Source organism: Oncorhynchus kisutch, unplaced genomic scaffold, assembly GCF_002021735.2.
Source record: "Oncorhynchus kisutch isolate 150728-3 unplaced genomic scaffold, Okis_V2 Okis03b-Okis08b_hom, whole genome shotgun sequence".
NCBI classification, from domain to species: domain Eukaryota; kingdom Metazoa; phylum Chordata; class Actinopteri; order Salmoniformes; family Salmonidae; genus Oncorhynchus; species Oncorhynchus kisutch.
This window is the reverse complement of record NW_022261980.1, coordinates 18,581,340-18,600,885: the sequence shown is the minus strand read 5'-3', so window position 1 is coordinate 18,600,885 and position 19,546 is coordinate 18,581,340. Positions and strand designations below refer to the sequence as shown.

General features: G+C 44.0%; 1 protein-coding gene across 1 annotated transcript; it reads right to left on the bottom strand.

Annotated features, from left to right (window-relative positions):
* Positions 1 to 947: 947 nt before the first annotated feature.
* LOC116359584 (b(0,+)-type amino acid transporter 1-like) lies at positions 948 to 8,884 on the bottom strand. The gene is made up of 5 exons (XM_031812420.1): positions 8,879 to 8,884; positions 8,662 to 8,796; positions 2,434 to 2,581; positions 1,278 to 1,520; positions 948 to 955 (listed from the first exon to the last, which is right to left on the bottom strand). Exons 1-5 carry the CDS (start codon positions 8,882 to 8,884, stop codon positions 948 to 950), a joined length of 540 nt encoding a protein of 179 aa, XP_031668280.1.
* Between the last annotated feature and the right edge of the window lie 10,662 nt (positions 8,885 to 19,546).

Here is a 19,546-nt window from a genome sequence, read left to right as displayed (position 1 = left end):
TGGTGATCAGTTTAGGGGTTAAGAGACTGGTGATCAGTTTAGGGGCTAAGAGCCTGGTGATCAGTTTAGGGGTTAAGAGACTGGTGATCAGTTTAGGGGTTAAGAGACTAGTGATCAGTTTAGGGGTTAAGAGCCTGGTGATCAGTTTAGGGGTTAAGAGACTGGTGATCAGTTTAGGGGTTAAGAGACTGGTGATCAGTTTAGGGGTTAAGAGACTGGTGATCAGTTTAGGGGTTAAGAGACTGGTGATCAGTTTAGGGGTTAAGAGACCGGTGATCAGTTTAGGGGTTCAGAGACTGGTGATCAGTTTAGGGGTTAAGAGACTGGTGATCAGTCTTAGGGGTTAAGAGACTGGTGATCAGTCTAGGGGTTAAGAGACTGGTGATCAGTCTAGGGGTTAAGAGACTGGTGATCAGTCTAGGGGTTAAGAGACTGGTGATCAGTCTAGGGGTTAAGAGACTGGTGATCAGTCTAGGGGTTAAGAGACTGGTGATCAGTTTGGGGGTTAAGAGACTGGTGATCAGTTTAGGGGTTAAGAGACTGGTGATCAGTTTAGGGGTTAAGAGCCTGGTGATCAGTTTAGGGGTTAAGAGCCTGGTGATCAGTTTAGGGGTTAAGAGACTGGTGATCAGTTAGGGGTTAAGAGACTGGTGATCAGTTTAGGGGTTAAGAGCCTGGTGATCAGTTTAGGGGTTAAGAGACTGGTGATCAGTTTAGGGGTTAAGAGACTGGTGATCAGTCTAGGGGTTAAGAGACTGGTGATCAGTCTAGGGGTTAAGAGACTGGTGATCAGTTTAGGGGTTCAGAGACTGGTGATCAGTCTAGGGGTTAAGAGACTGGTGCTCAGTCTAGGGGTTAAGAGACTGGTAATCAGTCTAGGGGTTGAAAGCCTAGTGAGCAGTCTAGGGGTTAAGAGCCTTGCTCAAGTGAACAACAACAGTTGGTATCTAGGATACTAGAGGAGCAGGAGGCGGAGGAGGCGGGAGGAAGAGAAGGAGGAGGAGGAGAAAAGGGGAAGAGGAGGAGGAGGAGAACACAAGGCAGGAAGAGCACGGTGGGGGTCAAGTCATGGCTATTTTTTTATTCATCTGGCATCCTCTCTTCTCAAAAGGCATTGGAGAAGAAGGTCAGAGGGGAGGGACCTTGGATCTTCTCCAACACGATGCAAGGAACACAAATTTAGATAGAGCCATGGTTTTAATTCAGTCCATTCAGGAAGTGCATGTCAATTGTTTTCTATTAGGAATTTTCATAATTCAAGAAAGATTCACACTCACATATGCACACTACAGCCAGGCACTTGGTGACCACAATGGGAGGAGTGCATCCTGGGTAGAACGGTGTGGATGTGTACTCTGCGAAGCTCAGGGCGATGATGGCGAAGGCGGAGGGCTGTAGGACCATGATGGTGCTCCATGAGTAGAGGTAGGCCGTCACTGACCCATAGGCCTCCATCAAGTACACGTATTCCCCTCCAGACTTAGTGATCATGGTGCCCAGCTCCGCGTAGCACAGCGCCCCTGCAGGCAGACAGGCAGGCTCATAGACAGACAGTTAGTTGACACGAGACCTGCTGCTGCTTCAGGGGATTTCCTATCAATGTGTCCAATTAGGACCTAAACAACCAGGTGAGTTCCTAACTAATCAATTAAGACCTAGACAACCAGGTGAGCTCCTAACTAATCAATTAAGACCTAGACAACCAGGTGAGTTCCTAACTAATCAATTAAGACCTAGACAACCAGGTGAGTTCCTAACTAATCAATCAAGACCTAGCCAACCTTGGTGAGTTCTTCAATAATCAATTAAAACCTAAAAAAAACAGGTGAGTTCCTAACTAATCAATTAAGACCTAGACAACCAGATGAGTTCTTCACTAATCAATTAAGACCTAGACAACCAGGTGAATTCCTAACTAATCAATTAAGACATAGACAACCAGGTGAGTTCTTCACAAATCAATTAAGACCTAGAAAACCAGGTGAATTTGTAACTAATCAATTAAGACATAGGCAACCAGGTGAGTACTTCACTAATAAATTAAGACCTACGAAACCAGATGAATTCTTAACTAATCTATTAAGACCTAGACAACCAGGTGAGTCTTCACTAATCAATTAAGACTTAGACAACCAGGTGAGTTCTTCACTAATCAATTAAGACCTAGAAAACCAGGTGAATTTGTAACTAATCAATTAAGACATAGGCAACTAGGTGAGTTCTTCACTAATCAATTAAGACCTAGAAAACCAGGTGTATGTCTGTCTGTCTGTCTGTCTGTCTGTCTTTCTTTCTTTCTTTCTCCTCACCCAGTGTAGCCTGTGTGTGTGTGTCTCCTCACCCAGTGTAGCCTGTGTGTGTGTGTCCTCACCCAGTGTAGCTTGTGTGTGTGTGTTCTCACCCAGTGTAGCCTGAGTGTGTCTATCTCCTCACCCAGTGTAGCTAGCAACCCGCAGGCGGCCCAGACACACAGACATGGTCCTACGGCTCCCATTTCCAGCAGCACTGCCTTAGGGGAGACGAAGATACCGGATCTGATCATGGTTCCTACGATCAGACAGATCCCACTCAAAAGGCCCACCTGCAGAGAGAGACAGGAAGTGGTTATGACAACTTCCTGTGAGGGTGATACAGGCGGTAGAACCAGCGATTAAACCCCCGTCTCCTGTTGGGAAGCTTTGTATATGTGAATGTTTTACCACTCAACCACGTGTCTTAATGTGTACATTGTTTTACATGTAAGGAAAAGGGGGGTACCTACTCAGTTGGGGAAAGGGGGATACCTACTCAGTTGAGGAAAGGGGGATACCTACTCAGTTGGGGAAAGGGGGATACCTACTCAGTTGGGGAAAGGGGGATACCTAGTCAGTTGGGGAAAGAGGGGTACCTACTCAGTTGGGGAAAGGGGGATACCTACTCAGTTGGGGAAAGGGGGATACCTACTCAGTTGGGGAAAGGGGGATACCTAGTCAGTTGGGGAAAGGGGGGGTACCTACTCAGTTGGGGAAAGGGGGGTACCTAGTCAGTTGGGGAAAGGGGGATACCTAGTCAGTTGGGGAAAGGGGGATACCTACTCAGTTGGGGAAAGGGGGGGGGGGTACCTACTCAGTTGGGGAAAGGGGGGGGTACCTACTCAGTTGGGGAAAGGGGGGATACCTACTCAGTTGGGGAAAGGGGGATACCTACTCAGTTGGGGAAAGGGGGATACCTACTCAGTTGGGGAAAGGAAAAGGGGGATACCTACTCAGTTGGGGAAAGGAAAAGGGGGATACCTACTCAGTTGGGGAAAGGAAAAGGTGGATACCTACTCAGTTGGGGAAAGGGGGGGGGGGTACCTACTCAGTTGGGGAAAGGAAAAGGGGCATACCTACTCAGTTGGGGAAAGGTGGATACCTACTCAGTTGGGGAAAGGGGGGTACCTACTCAGTTGGGGAAAGGGGGATGCCTAGTCAGTTGGGGAAAGGGCGATACCTACTCAGTTGGGCAAAGGGGGGTACCTAGTCAGTTGTACAACTGAATGCCTTCAACTGAAATGTGTCTTCCACATTCAACCCAACCCCTCTGAATCAGAGAGGTGCGGGGGGGCTGACTTAATCAACATTGACGTCTTCAGCGCCCAGGGAACAGTGGGTTAACTGCCTTGTTCAGGGGAACAGTGGGTTAACTGCCTTGTTCAGGGGAACAGTGGGTTAACTGGCTTGCTCAGGGGAACAGTGGGTTAACTGCCTTGCTCAGGGGAACAGTGGGTTAACTGCCTTGTTCAGGGGAACAGTGGGTTAACTGCCTTGTTCAGGGGAACAGTGGGTTAACTGCCTTGTTCAGGGGAACAGTGGGTTAACTGCCTTGTTCAGGGGAACAGTGGGTTAACTGCATTGTTCAGCGGCAGAACGACAGATTTTTACCTTGTCAGCAACCTTTCATTTACGTTTACATTTATGTCTACGTTAAGTTTATGTACGCTTGTCTGTTTATTTCCATTATTGTATTTTGTGTTATTGTTCAATATATTGTGATCAGCTGGATCAAGTGATCAACTCCTCTCCTTGAGGTGGGCCGCAGTACAGCCTCTACTGATGAGCTCACCTGAGGTCAATTGCCTAATTGTTGCTGGTGCTCTCTTAAAACCTCTTAGTGCAGAAATCCCGTTACCAGCATCAAATTCGTCAACATCCGGTGAAATCGGAGCGCGCCAAATTCAAAATACAAAATCGTAGTATTAAACATTCATGACAATACAAGTATCCTACATAATTTAAAATCTTACCTTCTTGTTAATCAGCCGTTTTGTCAGATTTCAAAAAGGCTTTACGGTGAATGCATACCATGCGATTATCTGAGGACAGCGCTACGCTTACAAAAGCATTACAAACATTTTCCAAACAAGCGATAACATAAATAATTTACCTTTGAAGATCTACCTCTGGTTGCAATCCCAAGGGTCCCAGCTACACATCAAATGCTTGTTTTGTTCGATAAAGTCCTTCTTTATATCCCAAAAAAGTCAGTTTAGTTGGCGCGCTTGAATCAGTAATCCACCTGTTTTCCTCGTTCAAAATGCATACAAAATAATCCCAAAAGTTGTAAACTTCGCCCAAACAAGTCAAACAACGTTTCTAATCAATCCTCAGGTACCCTAATATGTAAATAAATTATCAAATTTAATAAGGGGAATAGTATGTTCATTACTAGTCAAAATGGGAGCCACCTAGAAAAATAACAAATTCTAGCTCATTTTTCCAAAAACAGGCCTGAAACAAGCTTGAAACTCTTTCCAACGACTGTTGACATCTACATCTACTGGAAGCCCTATGAAATCTGGGCTGTATTCCTTTGATTTTCCCATTAACAAGGATTAGAGCAGACACCTAAAAAAAAAACAACTCTGGATGGATTCTGGATTCTCGGTTTTCACCTGCCATCAGTTCTGTCATACTCACAGACATTACTTTAACAGTTTTAGAAACTTCAGAGTGTTTTCTATCCAAATACTACCAATTATATGCATATCCTAGCTTCTGGGCCTGAGTAACAGGCAGTTTACTATGGGCACATCAGTCATCCGAATTTTCTAATACTGCCCCCGGCCCTCAGGAAGTTAATGACCCGACTGAAGGGGCAGAGGGGGCAGTGATTACAAGCATGAGGCAAATTCCACCATGATTCCCTGTTAAACATTCGTCTCAAGTTGTTGATTTTGTGTTTAGTACTAACTGCTAGTTTGTTTGGTTAGCCATTACCATGGCGTTTGTTTGTGCTGCCCCGGGGAGAGTGGAAAATAAAAACACCCATTACAGTTTCGTTGATGAAGTCACATCTCTGAGTCTCATTTCGTGCCGCATGCAGATAAATGAAAGTCAGATAAATGAATTTTGCTGGGGTCTCAGGACTGAAAGGGTTAATTCAGGGTTAAATGTCTAATTTCTGTTAAAAAAAAAACGAAGAGGGGAAAATGTGACAATTAATCTACAATCAACATTCCTCTATGAACTACAGAATGAAGCAGTAGTTCTATTGAGAGGTACTGACCCTGGGTTCCTGAGAGCCTCACGGTGTAAACTACAGAATGAAGCAGTAGTTCTATTGAGAGGTACTGACCCTGGGTTCCTGAGAGCCTCACGGTGTAAACTACAGAAAGAAGCAGTAGTTCTATTGAGAGGTACTGACCCTGGGTTCCTGAGAGCCTCACGGTGTAAACTACAGAATGAAGCAGTAGTTCTATTGAGAGGTACTGACCCTGGGTTCCTGAGAGCCTCACGGTGTAAACTACAGAATGAAGCAGTAGTTCTATTGAGAGGTACTGACCCTGGGTTCCTGAGAGCCTAATGGTGTAAACTACAGAATGAAGCAGTAGTTCTATTGAGAGGTACTGACCCTGGGTTCCTGAGAGCCTCACGGTGTAAACTACAGAATGAAGCAGTAGTTCTATTGAGAGGTACTGACCCTGGGTTCCTGAGAGCCTAATGGTGTAAACTACAGAATGAAGCAGTAGTTCTATTGAGAGGTACTGACCCTGGGTTCCTGAGAGCCTCACGGTGTAAACTACAGAATGATGCGGTAGTTCTATTGAGAGGTACTGACCCGTAAACAGCTTCCTAACATTCCTCAGTCAGTCAGATACTGTTGTCAGAGTCACTCAGTAACCCTGTACACTGTAACAGGACTATACATTTACAGCTACCATACAAAGGCCTTGTACACAAGCCAGGAGGATTGATGTTGGTCACTCAAGTAGCTTATGTACTTGTAGCAAGCGAGAACACGAATAGAACCAGAATGCAATGTTAAATGGGTTAGACATTTAACCCTTGGTCAGTTATCACATGAATGGAACCAGAATGCAATGTCATACTTGGTCAGTTATCACATGAATGGAACCAGAATGCAATATCATACTTGGTCAGTTATCACATGAATGGAACCAGAATGCAATGTCATACTTGGTGAGTTATCACACGAATGGAACCAGAATGCAATGTCATACTTGGTCAGTTTTCACAGGAGTGGAACCAGAATGCAATGTCATACTTGGTCAGTTTTCACAGGAGTGGAACCAGAATGCAATGTCATACTTGGTCAGTTTTCACAGGAGTGGAACCAGAATGCAATGTCATACTTGGTCAGTTTTCACAGGAGTGGAACCAGAATGCAATGTCATACTTGGTCAGTTTTCACAGGAGTGGAACCAGAATGCAATGACATACTTGGTCAGTTTTCACAGGAGTGGAACCAGAATGCAATGTCATACTTGGTCAGTTTTCACAGGAGTGGAACCAGAATGCAATGTCATACTTGGTCAGTTTTCACAGGAGTGGAACCAGAATGCAATGTCATACTTGGTCAGTTTTCACAGGAGTGGAACCAGAATGCAATGTCATACTTGGTCAGTTTTCACAGGAGTGGAACCAGAATGCAATGTCATACTTGGTCAGTTTTCACAGGAGTGGAACCAGAATGCAATGTCATACTTGGTCAGTTTTCACAGGAGTGGAACCAGAATGCAAGTCATACTTGGTCAGTTATTACATGAATAATGCTACAAGCTACATGTATCATATTGTCTGTTTGAAACATCATTTGTAGTATGTTTATATTTGAAGAGCAACACAATGGTTCTCCTTCACGTCCAAAGATCAAACAGACGATTTGGATACATGTTTTTGTCTGCATACCTCCTGGCCCTCTCACTTCGGGGCCCAGCTAAGGTCTTTCCTCTTCATCCAGAGCCACTGACTGCTGCCTTCTGCCGCCTCCGATACAGCTTTGATTGCCGAACGCTGGCTCTTAATTCCCAGGTCTCTAAGCAGTCTGGTTGTAGATGTTGCCACAAAACCTCTGCAGCCCACCTCCACTGGTCGGACTTCTGTTGATGCATTCTGGTTAACAAGAAATATGAAATACCAGTGTATTTATCCCTGTGTTTCCTGTCTCTCTGTCCCAGTGTATTTATCCCTGTGTTTCCTGTCTCTCTGTCCCAGTGTATCTATCCCTGTGTTTCCTGTCTCTCTGTACCAGTGTATTTATCCCTGTGTTTCCTGTCTCTCTGTCCCAGTGTATCTATCCCTGTGTTTCCTGTCTCTCTGTCCCAGTGTATTTATCCCTGTGTTTCCTGTCTCTCTGTCCCAGTGTATTTATCCCTGTGTTTCCTGTCTCTCTGTACCAGTGTATTTATCCCTGTGTTTCCTGTCTCTCTGTCCCAGTGTATTTATCCCTGTGTTTCCTGTCTCTCTGTACCAGTTCGTCTTGTATGCTTAGTCAAGTCAACCAGCGTATTTTTCCCCATTACTCTATTCTATTTTGCTAGTCTTCCCGGTTCTGACCACTGCCCTGACCTTGAATCTGCCTGCACTTCGGTACCTATTGGACTCTGAACTGGTTTTGACCTTTTTCCTGTACACAACCATTCTCTTGCCTACCCCTTTTGGATTCAATAACATTGTAAGACTCCAACCATCTGCCTCCTGTGTCTGCATCTGGGTCTCGCCTTGTGCCTTGATATGATCCTTAACTATATTTTAGAAATTACATTTACTTTTGATCCTTAAGGATATTTAGAACTAAATAGTTTTAGACTTTTATTCAAGTAGTATTTCACTGGGTGACTTTTCCTTTAACTTGAGTCATGTTCTATGAAGGTATCTTTACTTTTTATGATAATTGGGAACTTTTTCCAACCACCAAAGTTATTATGAGAACTTTTGAGTAACGTATGTGTTTTTGCTCCTGCTGAGGTAGACTCCGTTTAACGTCATCTTCATCCTTCATCCTTCTAGCTGGCTCAGTAATACCAGCCAGAGCCCTTCAACGTTGCTGCACTAGAAGTCTCTGCCGGCAGCCACCTGACTGACTGACACGTCTAAAAGGAGACTATTTACCAGTTGTGCATCTCCCTCCGAGAGTCACTTTTTGTTTGTTTGGGGGATGTCTGGAGACACGGCATGAGCAGTGGGGCGGTTTTAAAATGGTCTTTTGTCTGGTATTACACACACACACACACACACACACACACACACACACACACACACACACACACACACACACACACACACACACACACACACACACACACACACACACACACACACACACACACACACACACACACACACACACACGGAGAGAGAGAGACAGACTAACACACGTACTGTCCTCTACATTACTCACCTCTTTCTGTAGCACGGTAGCCTTCACGTCTTCCTCAGCAGGCTTGGAGTGGGAGGAAGACATATTGGAGGTTGGGTCGGGGGCGGGGCCTCCATTAAACATGTCCTTCCTCACACTGCCCTTGTCCATGTCACCCTGCTCACACACAAAGACGCACAAACAAACACATAAGAGGACAATGTAAAGATGACAGAGTCAGTTCTCTTCCTGGTCTCACCGTCATTCAAAGACTCAATCATGGACACATACTGACAGTTAATGGCTGCTTCGCATGATGTATTGTTGTGTCTACCTTCTTGCCCTTTGTGCTGTTGTCTGTGCCCAGTGTTTGTACCATGTTTTGTGCTGCTACCATGTTGTGTTGCTGCCATGCTGTGTTGTTACCATGCTGTGTTGCTTAGGTCTCTCTTTACGTCGTGTTGTGTTGCTGCCGTGCTGTGTTGTTACCATGCTGTGTTGTTACCATGCTGTGTTGCTTAGGTCTCTCTTTATGTCGTGTTGTGTTGCTCCCATGCTGTGTTGTTACCATGCTGTGTTGCTTAGGTCTCTCTTTATGTCGTGTTGTGTTGCTGCCATGCTGTGTTGTTGTCTTAGGTCTCTGTTTATGTTGTGTTGTGTTGCTGCCATGCTGTGTTGTTGTCTTAGGTCTCTCTTTACGTCGTGTTGTGTTGCTGCCATGCTGTGTTGTTGTCTTAGGTCTGTCTTTATGTCGTATTGTGTTGTTGTCTTAGGTCTGTCTTTACGTCGTATTGTGTTGTTGTCTTAGGTCTGTCTTTACGTCGTATTGTGTTGTCTTAGGTCTGTCTTTATGTCGTATTGTGTTGTCTTAGGTCTGTCTTTATGTCGTATTGTGTTGTCTTAGGTCTGTCTTTATGTCGTATTGTGTTGTCTTAGGTCTGTCTTTATGTCGTATTGTGTTGTCTTAGGTCTGTCTTTATGTCGTATTGTGTTGTCTTAGGTCTGTCTTTATGTCGTATTGTGTTGTTGTCTTAGGTCTGTCTTTACGTCGTATTGTGTTGTCTTAGGTCTGTCTTTACGTCGTATTGTGTTCTCTTAGGTCTGTCTTTACGTCGTATTGTGTTCTCTTAGGTCTGTCTTTACGTCGTATTGTGTTGTCTTAGGTCTGTCTTTATGTCGTATTGTGTTCTCTTAGGTCTGTCTTTACGTCGTATTGTGTTGTCTTAGGTCTGTCTTTATGTCGTATTGTGTTGTCTTAGGTCTGTCTTTATGTCGTATTGTGTTGTCTTAGGTCTGTCTTTATGTCGTATTGTGTTGTCTTAGGTCTGTCTTTATGTCGTATTGTGTTGTCTTAGGTCTGTCTTTATGTCGTATTGTGTTGTCTTAGGTCTGTCTTTATGTCGTATTGTGTTGTCTTAGGTCTGTCTTTATGTCGTATTGTGTTGTCTTAGGTCTGTCTTTATGTCGTATTGTGTTGTCTTAGGTCTGTCTTTATGTCGTATTGTGTTGTCTTAGGTCTGTCTTTATGTCGTATTGTGTTGTCTTAGGTCTGTCTTTATGTCGTATTGTGTTGTCTTAGGTCTGTCTTTATGTCGTATTGTGTTGTCTTAGGTCTGTCTTTATGTCGTATTGTGTTGTCTTAGGTCTGTCTTTATGTCGTATTGTGTTGTCTTAGGTCTGTCTTTATGTCGTATTGTGTTGTCTTAGGTCTGTCTTTGTCGTATTGTGTTGTCTTAGGTCTGTCTTTATGTCGTATTGTGTTGTCTTAGGTCTGTCTTTACGTCGTATTGTGTTCTCTTAGGTCTGTCTTTACGTCGTATTGTGTTGTCTTAGGTCTGTCTTTACGTCGTATTGTGTTGTCTTAGGTCTGTCTTTATGTCGTATTGTGTTGTCTTAGGTCTGTCTTTATGTCGTATTGTGTTGTCTTAGGTCTGTCTTTATGTCGTATTGTGTTGTCTTAGGTCTGTCTTTATGTCGTATTGTGTTGTCTTAGGTCTGTCTTTATGTCGTATTGTGTTGTCTTAGGTCTGTCTTTATGTCGTATTGTGTTGTCTTAGGTCTGTCTTTATGTCGTATTGTGTTGTCTTAGGTCTGTCTTTATGTCGTATTGTGTTGTCTTAGGTCTGTCTTTATGTCGTATTGTGTTGTCTTAGGTCTGTCTTTATGTCGTATCGTGTTGTCTTAGGTCTGTCTTTATGTCGTATTGTGTTGTCTTAGGTCTGTCTTTATGTCGTATTGTGTTGTCTTAGGTCTGTCTTTATGTCGTATTGTGTTGTCTTAGGTCTGTCTTTATGTCGTATTGTGTTGTCTTAGGTCTGTCTTTATGTCGTATTGTGTTGTTGTCTTAGGTCTGTCTTTATGTCGTATTGTGTTGTTGTCTTAGGTCTGTCTTTATGTCGTATTGTGTTGTTGTCTTAGGTCTGTCTTTATGTCGTATTGTGTTGTCTTAGGTCTGTCTTTATGTCGTATTGTGTTGTCTTAGGTCTGTCTTTATGTCGTATTGTGTTGTCTTAGGTCTGTCTTTATGTCGTATTGTGTTGTCTTAGGTCTGTCTTTATGTCGTATTGTGTTGTCTTAGGTCTGTCTTTATGTCGTATTGTGTTGTCTTAGGTCTGTCTTTATGTCGTATTGTGTTGTTGTCTTAGGTCTGTCTTTATGTCGTATTGTGTTGTTGTCTTAGGTCTGTCTTTATGTCGTATTGTGTTGTTGTCTTAGGTCTGTCTTTATGTCGTATTGTGTTGTCTTAGGTCTGTCTTTATGTCGTATTGTGTTGTCTTAGGTCTGTCTTTATGTCGTATTGTGTTGTCTTAGGTCTGTCTTTATGTCGTATTGTGTTGTCTTAGGTCTGTCTTTATGTCGTATTGTGTTTTTGTCTTAGGTCTGTCTTTATGTCGTATTGTGTTTTTGTCTTAGGTCTGTCTTTATGTCGTATTGTGTTGTCTTAGGTCTGTCTTTATGTCGTATTGTGTTGTCTTAGGTCTGTCTTTATGTCGTATTGTGTTGTCTTAGGTCTGTCTTTATGTCGTATTGTGTTGTCTTAGGTCTGTCTTTATGTCGTATTGTGTTGTCTTAGGTCTGTCTTTATGTCGTATTGTGTTGTCTTAGGTCTGTCTTTATGTCGTATTGTGTTGTCTTAGGTCTGTCTTTATGTCGTATTGTGTTGTCTTAGGTCTGTCTTTATGTCGTATTGTGTTGTCTTAGGTCTGTCTTTATGTCGTATTGTGTTGTCTTAGGTCTGTCTTTATGTCGTATTGTGTTGTCTTAGGTCTGTCTTTATGTCGTATTGTGTTGTCTTAGGTCTGTCTTTATGTCGTATTGTGTTGTCTTAGGTCTGTCTTTATGTCGTATTGTGTTGTCTTAGGTCTGTCTTTATGTCGTATTGTGTTGTCTTAGGTCTGTCTTTATGTCGTATTGTGTTGTCTTAGGTCTGTCTTTATGTCGTATTGTGTTGTCTTAGGTCTGTCTTTATGTCGTATTGTGTTGTCTTAGGTCTGTCTTTATGTCGTATTGTGTTGTCTTAGGTCTGTCTTTATGTCGTATTGTGTTGTTGTCTTAGGTCTGTCTTTATGTCGTATTGTGTGTTGTCTTAGGTCTGTCTTTATGTCGTATTGTGTTGTCTTAGGTCTGTCTTTATGTCGTATTGTGTTGTCTTAGGTCTGTCTTTATGTCGTATTGTGTTGTCTTAGGTCTGTCTTTATGTCGTATTGTGTTGTCTTAGGTCTGTCTTTATGTCGTATTGTGTTGTCTTAGGTCTGTCTTATGTCGTATTGTGTTGTCTTAGGTCTGTCTTTATGTCGTATTGTGTTTTGTCTTAGGTCTGTCTTTATGTCGTATTGTGTTGTCTTAGGTCTGTCTTTATGTCGTATTGTGTTGTCTTAGGTCTGTCTTTATGTCGTATTGTGTTGTCTTAGGTCTGTCTTTATGTCGTATTGTGTTGTCTTAGGTCTGTCTTTATGTCGTATTGTGTTGTCTTAGGTCTGTCTTTATGTCGTATTGTGTTGTCTTAGGTCTGTCTTTATGTCGTATTGTGTTGTCTTAGGTCTGTCTTTATGTCGTATTGTGTTGTCTTAGGTCTGTCTTTATGTCGTATTGTGTTGTCTTAGGTCTGTCTTTATGTCGTATTGTGTTGTCTTAGGTCTGTCTTTACGTCGTATTGTGTTGTCTTAGGTCTGTCTTTACGTCGTATTGTGTTCTCTCTTGTCGGATGTACAGTACCAGTCAACAGTTTGGACACACAAACTCATTCAAGGGTTTTTCTTTATTTTTACTATTTAGTAGAATAATAGTGAAGACATCAAAACTATGAAATATCACATATGGAATTACAGTGGGGCAAAAAAGTATTTAGCCTCTTAAAGAAGAAGTTACAGGTCTGTGAAATCTTGCTTGTTTGTAGGTGACCAAATTCTTATTTTCCACCATATTTTGCAAATAAATTCATTAAAAATCCTACAATGTGATTTTCTGGATTTCTTTTTCTAATTGTGTCTGTCATAGTTGAAGTGTACCTATGATGAAAATTACAGGTCTCTCTCATCTTTTTAAGTGGGAGAACTTGCACAACTTGCTGACTAAATATTTTTGCCCCACTGTATATAGGGAATAGGGTTCCATATGGCTCATCATGTAGTAACCAAAAAAAGTGTTAAACAAATCAAATATATTTTATATGTGAGATACCTCAAATAGCCGCCCTTTGCCTTGATGACAGCTTTGCACACTCTTGGCATTCTCTCAACCAGCTTCATGAGGAATGTTTTTCCAACAGTCTTGAAGGAGGTCCCACATATGCTGAGCACTTGTTGGCTGCTTTTCCTTCACTCTGCGGTTCAAATCATCCCAAACAATCTTAATTGGGTTGAGGTCGGGTGATTGTGGAGGCCAGGTCATCTGATGCAGCACTCCATCACTCTCTTTCTTGGTCAAATAGCCCTTACACAGCCTGAAGGTGTGTTGGGTCATTGTCCTGTTGAACAACAAATGATAGTCCCACTAAGCACAAACCAGATGGAATGGCATATCGCTGCAGAATGCTCTGGTAGCCATGCTGGTTCAGTGTGCCTTGAATTCTAAATAAATCACTGACAGTGTCACCAGCAAATCCCCCCACACCATCACACCTCCACCTCCATGCTTCACGGTGGGAACCACACATGCGGAGATCATCCGTTCACCTACGTCTCACAAAGACACGGCGGTGGGAACCAAACATTTCAAATTTGGACTCATCAGACTAAAGGACAGATTTCCACTTGTCTAATGTCCATTACTTGTGTTTCTTGGCCCAAGCAAGTCTCTTCTTCTCATTGGTGTCCTTTAGTAGTGGTTTCTTCGTAGCAATTCGACCATGAAGGCCTGATTCATGCAGTCTCCTCTGAACAGTTGATGTTAAGATGTGTCTGTTACTTGAACTCTGTGAAGAATTTATTTGGGCTGCAATCTGAGGTACAGGTAACTCTAATGAACTTATCCTCTGCAGCAGAGGTATCTCCGGGTCGTCCTTTCCTGTGGTGGTACTCATGAGAGCCAGTTTCATCATAGCGCTTGATGGTTTTCGCGACTGCACTTGAAGAAACATAAAGAGTTATTGAAATGTTTCGTATTGACTGACCTTCATGTCTTAAAGTAATGATGGACTGTTGTTTCTCTTTGCTTATTTGAGCTGTTCTTGACATAATATGGACTTGGTCTTTTACCAAATAGGGCTAACTTCTGTATACCACCCCTATCTTGTCACAACTGATTGGCTCAAATGCATTGACCAGGCTAACACTGGGTGATCTCTTTATATAACAGATCTGTGACCAGGCTAATATTGGGTGATCTCTTTATATAACAGATCTGGGACCAGGCTAATACTGGGTGATCTCTTTATATAACAGATCTGTGACCAGGCTAATACTGGGTGATCTCTTTATATAACAGATCTGTGACCAGGCTAATATTGGGTGCCATCTATAACCTTGCCCATAGCATCTCAACCCACCTCCTGTGTAGAAATGGTACCCACCTCCTGTATAGAAATGATACTCACCTCCTGTATAGAAATGATACTCACCTCCTGTGTAGAAATGATACCCACCTCCTGTGTAGAAATGATACCCACCTCCTGTGTAGAAATGATTCCCACCTCCTGTATAGAAATGATTCCCACCTCCTGTGTAGAAATGATACTCACCTCCTGTATAGAAATGATACTCACCTCCTGTGTAGAAATGATACCCACCTCCTGTGTAGAAATGATACCCACCTCCTGTGTAGAAATGATACTCACCTCCTGTGTAGAAATGATACCCACCTCCTGTGTAGAAATGATACCCACCTCCTGTGTAGAAATGATTCCCACCTCCTGTGTAGAAATGATACCCACCTCCTGTGTAGAAATGATTCCCACCTCCTGTGTAGAAATGATACTCACCTCCTGTGTAGAAATGATACCCACCTCCTGTGTAGAAATGATACCCACCTCCTGTGTAGAAATGATACCCACCTCCTGTGTAGAAATGATACCCACCTCCTGTGTAGAAATGATTCCCACCTCCTGTGTAGAAATGATTCCCACCTCCTGTGTAGAAATGATTCCCACCTCCTGTGTAGAAATGATACACACACCCACCCACCCACCCAACCACCCACCCACCCACCCACTCACTCACTCACTCACTCACTCACTCACTCACTCACTCACGGAAAAGTACTGAATTGTCAGTAAAAGTAAAGATACCTGAATAGAAAATGACTCAAGTAAAAGTGAAAGTCACCCAGTAAAGTCTTTGGTTTTGGATATACTGAAGTATCAATAGTAAAAGTATGAATAATTAAACATTTATTTTATTAAGTAATCCAGACGGCACCATTGACTTGTTTTTTTTTTCCCCAGGAAGCCCGAGGCAAACTCCAACACTCAGACATAATTTAAAAACAAATAATTTGTGTTTAGTGATGACCAGGGAGTCCTCCAGATCAGAGGTAGTAGGGATGACCAGGGATGTTCTCTGTTTAGTGAGTCCTCCAGATCAGAGGCAGTGGGGATGACCAGGGATGTTCTCTGTTTAGTGAGTCCTCCAGATCAGAGGCAGTAGGGATGACCAGGGATGTTCTCTGTTTAGTGAGTCCTCCAGATCTGAGGCAGTAGGGATGACCAGGGATGTTCTCTGTTTAGTGAGTCAGAGGCAGCAGGGATGACCAGGGATGTTCTCTGTTTAGTGAGTCCTCAAGATCAGAGGCAGCAGGGATGACCAGGGATGTTCTCTTGATAAGTGTGTGAATTGGACCATTTTCCTGTCCTGCTAAGCATTCAAAATGTAACGAGTACTTTTGCGTGTCAGAGAAAATGTATGGAGTAAAAAGCACATCATTTTCTTCAGGAATGTAGTGATGAAAAAATATAATATAAAGTACAGATACCCCAAAAACGACTTAAGTAGAAGTTTAAAGTATTTTTACTGAGGTACTTTACACCACTGCAACAGCTCAGCTGATGGTCAGCCAGCCGACAGCTCTCTGACTCTATATGACCTGGTTCTGTTAATGCCTGATCTATTACGTCCTCTATGATAGACTGACTGACTGACTGACTGACTGACTGACTGACTGACTGACAGACAGACAGACAGACAGACAGACAGACAGACAGACAGACAGACAGACAGGCAGGCAGGCAGGCAGGCAGGCAGGCAGGCAGGCAGGCAGGCAGGCAGGCAGGCAGGCAGGCAGGCAGGCAGGCAGGCAGGCAGGCAGGCAGGCAGGCAGGCAGGCAGGCAGGCAGGCAGGCAGGCAGGCAGGCAGGCAGGCAGGCAGGCAGGCAGGCAGGCAGACAGACAGACAGACAGACAGACAGACAGACAGACAGACAGACAGACCAGGCCACCACAGGGGTTATGTCCCATATGGCACCCTATTCCCTATCTAGTGTTCTACTGTTCTGTTCTGTTCTACTGTCCTCTTCTGTTATACTGTTCTGTTCTACTGTCCTGTTCTGTTCTACTGTCCTCTTCTGTTCTGTTCTACTGTCCTCTTCTATTCTGTTCTACTGTTCTACTGTCCTCTTCTGTTCTACTGTTCTGTTCTACTGTTCTAATGTCCTCTTCTGTTCTGTTCTACTGTTCTACTGTCCTCTTCTGTTCTACTGTTCTGTTCTACTGTTCTAATGTCCTCTTCTGTTCTGTTCTACTGTTCTACTGTCCCGTTCTGTTTTGTTCTGTTCTACTGTCATCTTCTGTTCTGTTCTACTGTCCTCTTCTGTTCTGTTCTACTGTTCTACTGTCCACTTCTGTTCTGTTCTACTGTCCTCTTCTGTTCTGTTCTACTGTCCTCTTCTGTTCTGTTCTACTGTTCTACTGTCCTCTTCTGTTCTACTGTCCACTTCTGTTCTGTTCTACTGTCCTGTTCTGTTCTACTGTCCTCTTCTGTTCTGTTATACTGTTCTACTGTTCCTCCGTCTCTCATAATAACACACCATTTCCAGACCCACTGACTAAACTTGAAAGCCCCAGTCATAAATTCCTCTCCTCTCTGACACAGCTGGCATCAACAAGACTCACCTGATAGCAGCAGAAATCATCAACTAGAGATACATCTACTACGATGCACAACACATTCCTCTGTGGGTCTCAACTACTCCTGACTGCCTCCATGAGACAAAGAACACATTATGGGAGGAGGAACAGAGACTCAACACTCCATCTGATTGGAGGACACAGGGGCTGGAGAACAGGGAGGTAGGAGGAGGCAGGGACTGTGTTTCAGACATAAGGAAGTGGATGGCTGCAAACTTTCTACTTTTAAACTCGAACAAAACAGAGATGCTTGTTCTAGGCCTGAAGAAACAAAGAGATCTTCTGTTGAATCTGACAATTAATCTGAATGGTTGTACAGTCGTCTCAAATAAAACTGTGAAGAACCTCGGCGTTACTCTGGACCCTGATCTCTCTTTTGACGAACATATCAAGACCATTTCAAGGACAGCTTTTTTCCATCTACGTAACATTGCAAAAATCAGAAACTTTCTGTCCAAAAATGATGCAGAAAAATTCATCCATGCTTTTGTTACTTCTAGATTAGACTACTGCAATGCTCTACTTTCCGGCTACCCGGATAAAGCACTAAATAAACTTCAGTTAGTGCTAAATACGGCTGCTAGAATCCTGACTAGAACCAAACAATGTGATCATATTACTCCAGTGCTAGCCTCTCTACACTGGCTTCCTGTCAAGGCAAGGGCTGATTTCAAGGTTTTACTGCTAACCTACAAAGCATTACATGGGCTTGCTCCTACCTATCTTTCCGATTTGGTCCTGCCGTACATACCTACACGTACGCTACGGTCACAAGACGCAGGCCTCCTAATTGTCCCTAGAATTTCTAAGCAAACAGCTGGAGAAGGGCTGTCTCCTATAGAGCTCCATTTTTATGGAATGGTCTGCCTACCCATGTGAGAGACGCAGAATCGGTCTCAACCTTTAAATCTTTACTGAAGACTCATCTCTTCAGTGGGTCATATGATTGAGTGTAGTCTGGCCCAGGAGTGTGAAGGTGAACGGAAAGGCTCTGGAGCAACGAACCGCCCTTGCTGTCTCTGCCTGGCCGGTTCCCCTCTTTCCACTGGGATTCTCTACCTCTAACCCTATTACAGGGGCTGAGTCACTGGCTTACTAGGGCTCTTTCATACCATCCCTAGGAGGGGTGCGTCACTTGAGTGGGTTGAGTCACTGACGTGATCTTCCTGTCTGGGTTGGCGCCCCCCCCCCCTTGGGTTGTGCCGTGGCGGAGATCTTTGTGGGCTATACTCGGCCTTGACTCAGGATGGTAAGTTGGTGGTTGAGGGGCTGTGCTTTGGCAAAGTGGGTGGGGTTATATCCTTCGTGTTTGGTCCTGTCCGGGGGTATCATCGGATGGGACCACAGTGTCTTCTGACCCCTCCTGTCTCAGCCTCCAGTATTTATGCTGCAGTAGTTTATGTGTCGGGGGGCTAGGGTCAGTTTGATATATCTGGAGTACTTCTCCTGTCTTATCCGGTGTCCTGTGTGAATTTAAGTGTGCTCTCTCTAATTCTCTTTCTTTCTTTCTCTCTCTCGGAGGACCTGAGCCCTAGGACCATGCCTCAGGACTGCTGTCCACAGTCCACCTGGCCGTGCTGCTGCTCCAGTTTCAACTGTTCTGCCTGCAGCTATGGAACCCTGACCTGTTCACCGGTCGTGCTACCTGTCCCAGACCTGCTGTTTTCAACTCTCTAGAGACAGCAGGAGCGGTAGAGATACTCTTAATGATCGGCTGACATGTTGCACCCTCGACAACAACTGTGATAATTATTATTTGACCATGCTGGTAATTTATGAACATTTGAACATCTTGGCCATGTTCTGTTGTAATCTCCACCCGGCACGGCCAGAAGAGGACTGGGCAACCCTCATAGCCTGGTTCCTCTCTAGGTTTCTTCCTCGTTTCTGGCCTTTCTAGGGAGTTTTTCCTAGCCACCGTGCTTCTACACCTGCATTGCTTGCTGTTTGGGGTTTTAGGCTGGGTTTCTGTACAGCACTTTGAGATATCAGCTGATGTAAGAAGGGCTATATAAATACATTTGATTTGAATACTGGAGAACAGGGAGGTAGGAGGAGGCAGGGCTGGAGAACAGGGAGGTAGGAGGCGGCAGGGGCTGGAGAACAGGGAGGTAGGAGGAGGCAGGGCTGGAGAACAGGGAGGTGGGGGAGGCAGGGGCTGGAGAACAGGGAGGTGGGGGAGGCAGGGGCTGGAGAACAGGGAGGTAGGAGGAGGCAGGGCTGGAGAACAGGGAGGTAGGAGGAGGCAGGGCTGGAGAACAGGGAGGTAGGAGGAGGCAGGGGCTGGAGAACAGGGAGGTAGAGTCATCCCTGGTTAGGAGAACAGGGAGGTTGAGTCATCCCTGGTTAGGAGAACAGGGAGGTAGAGT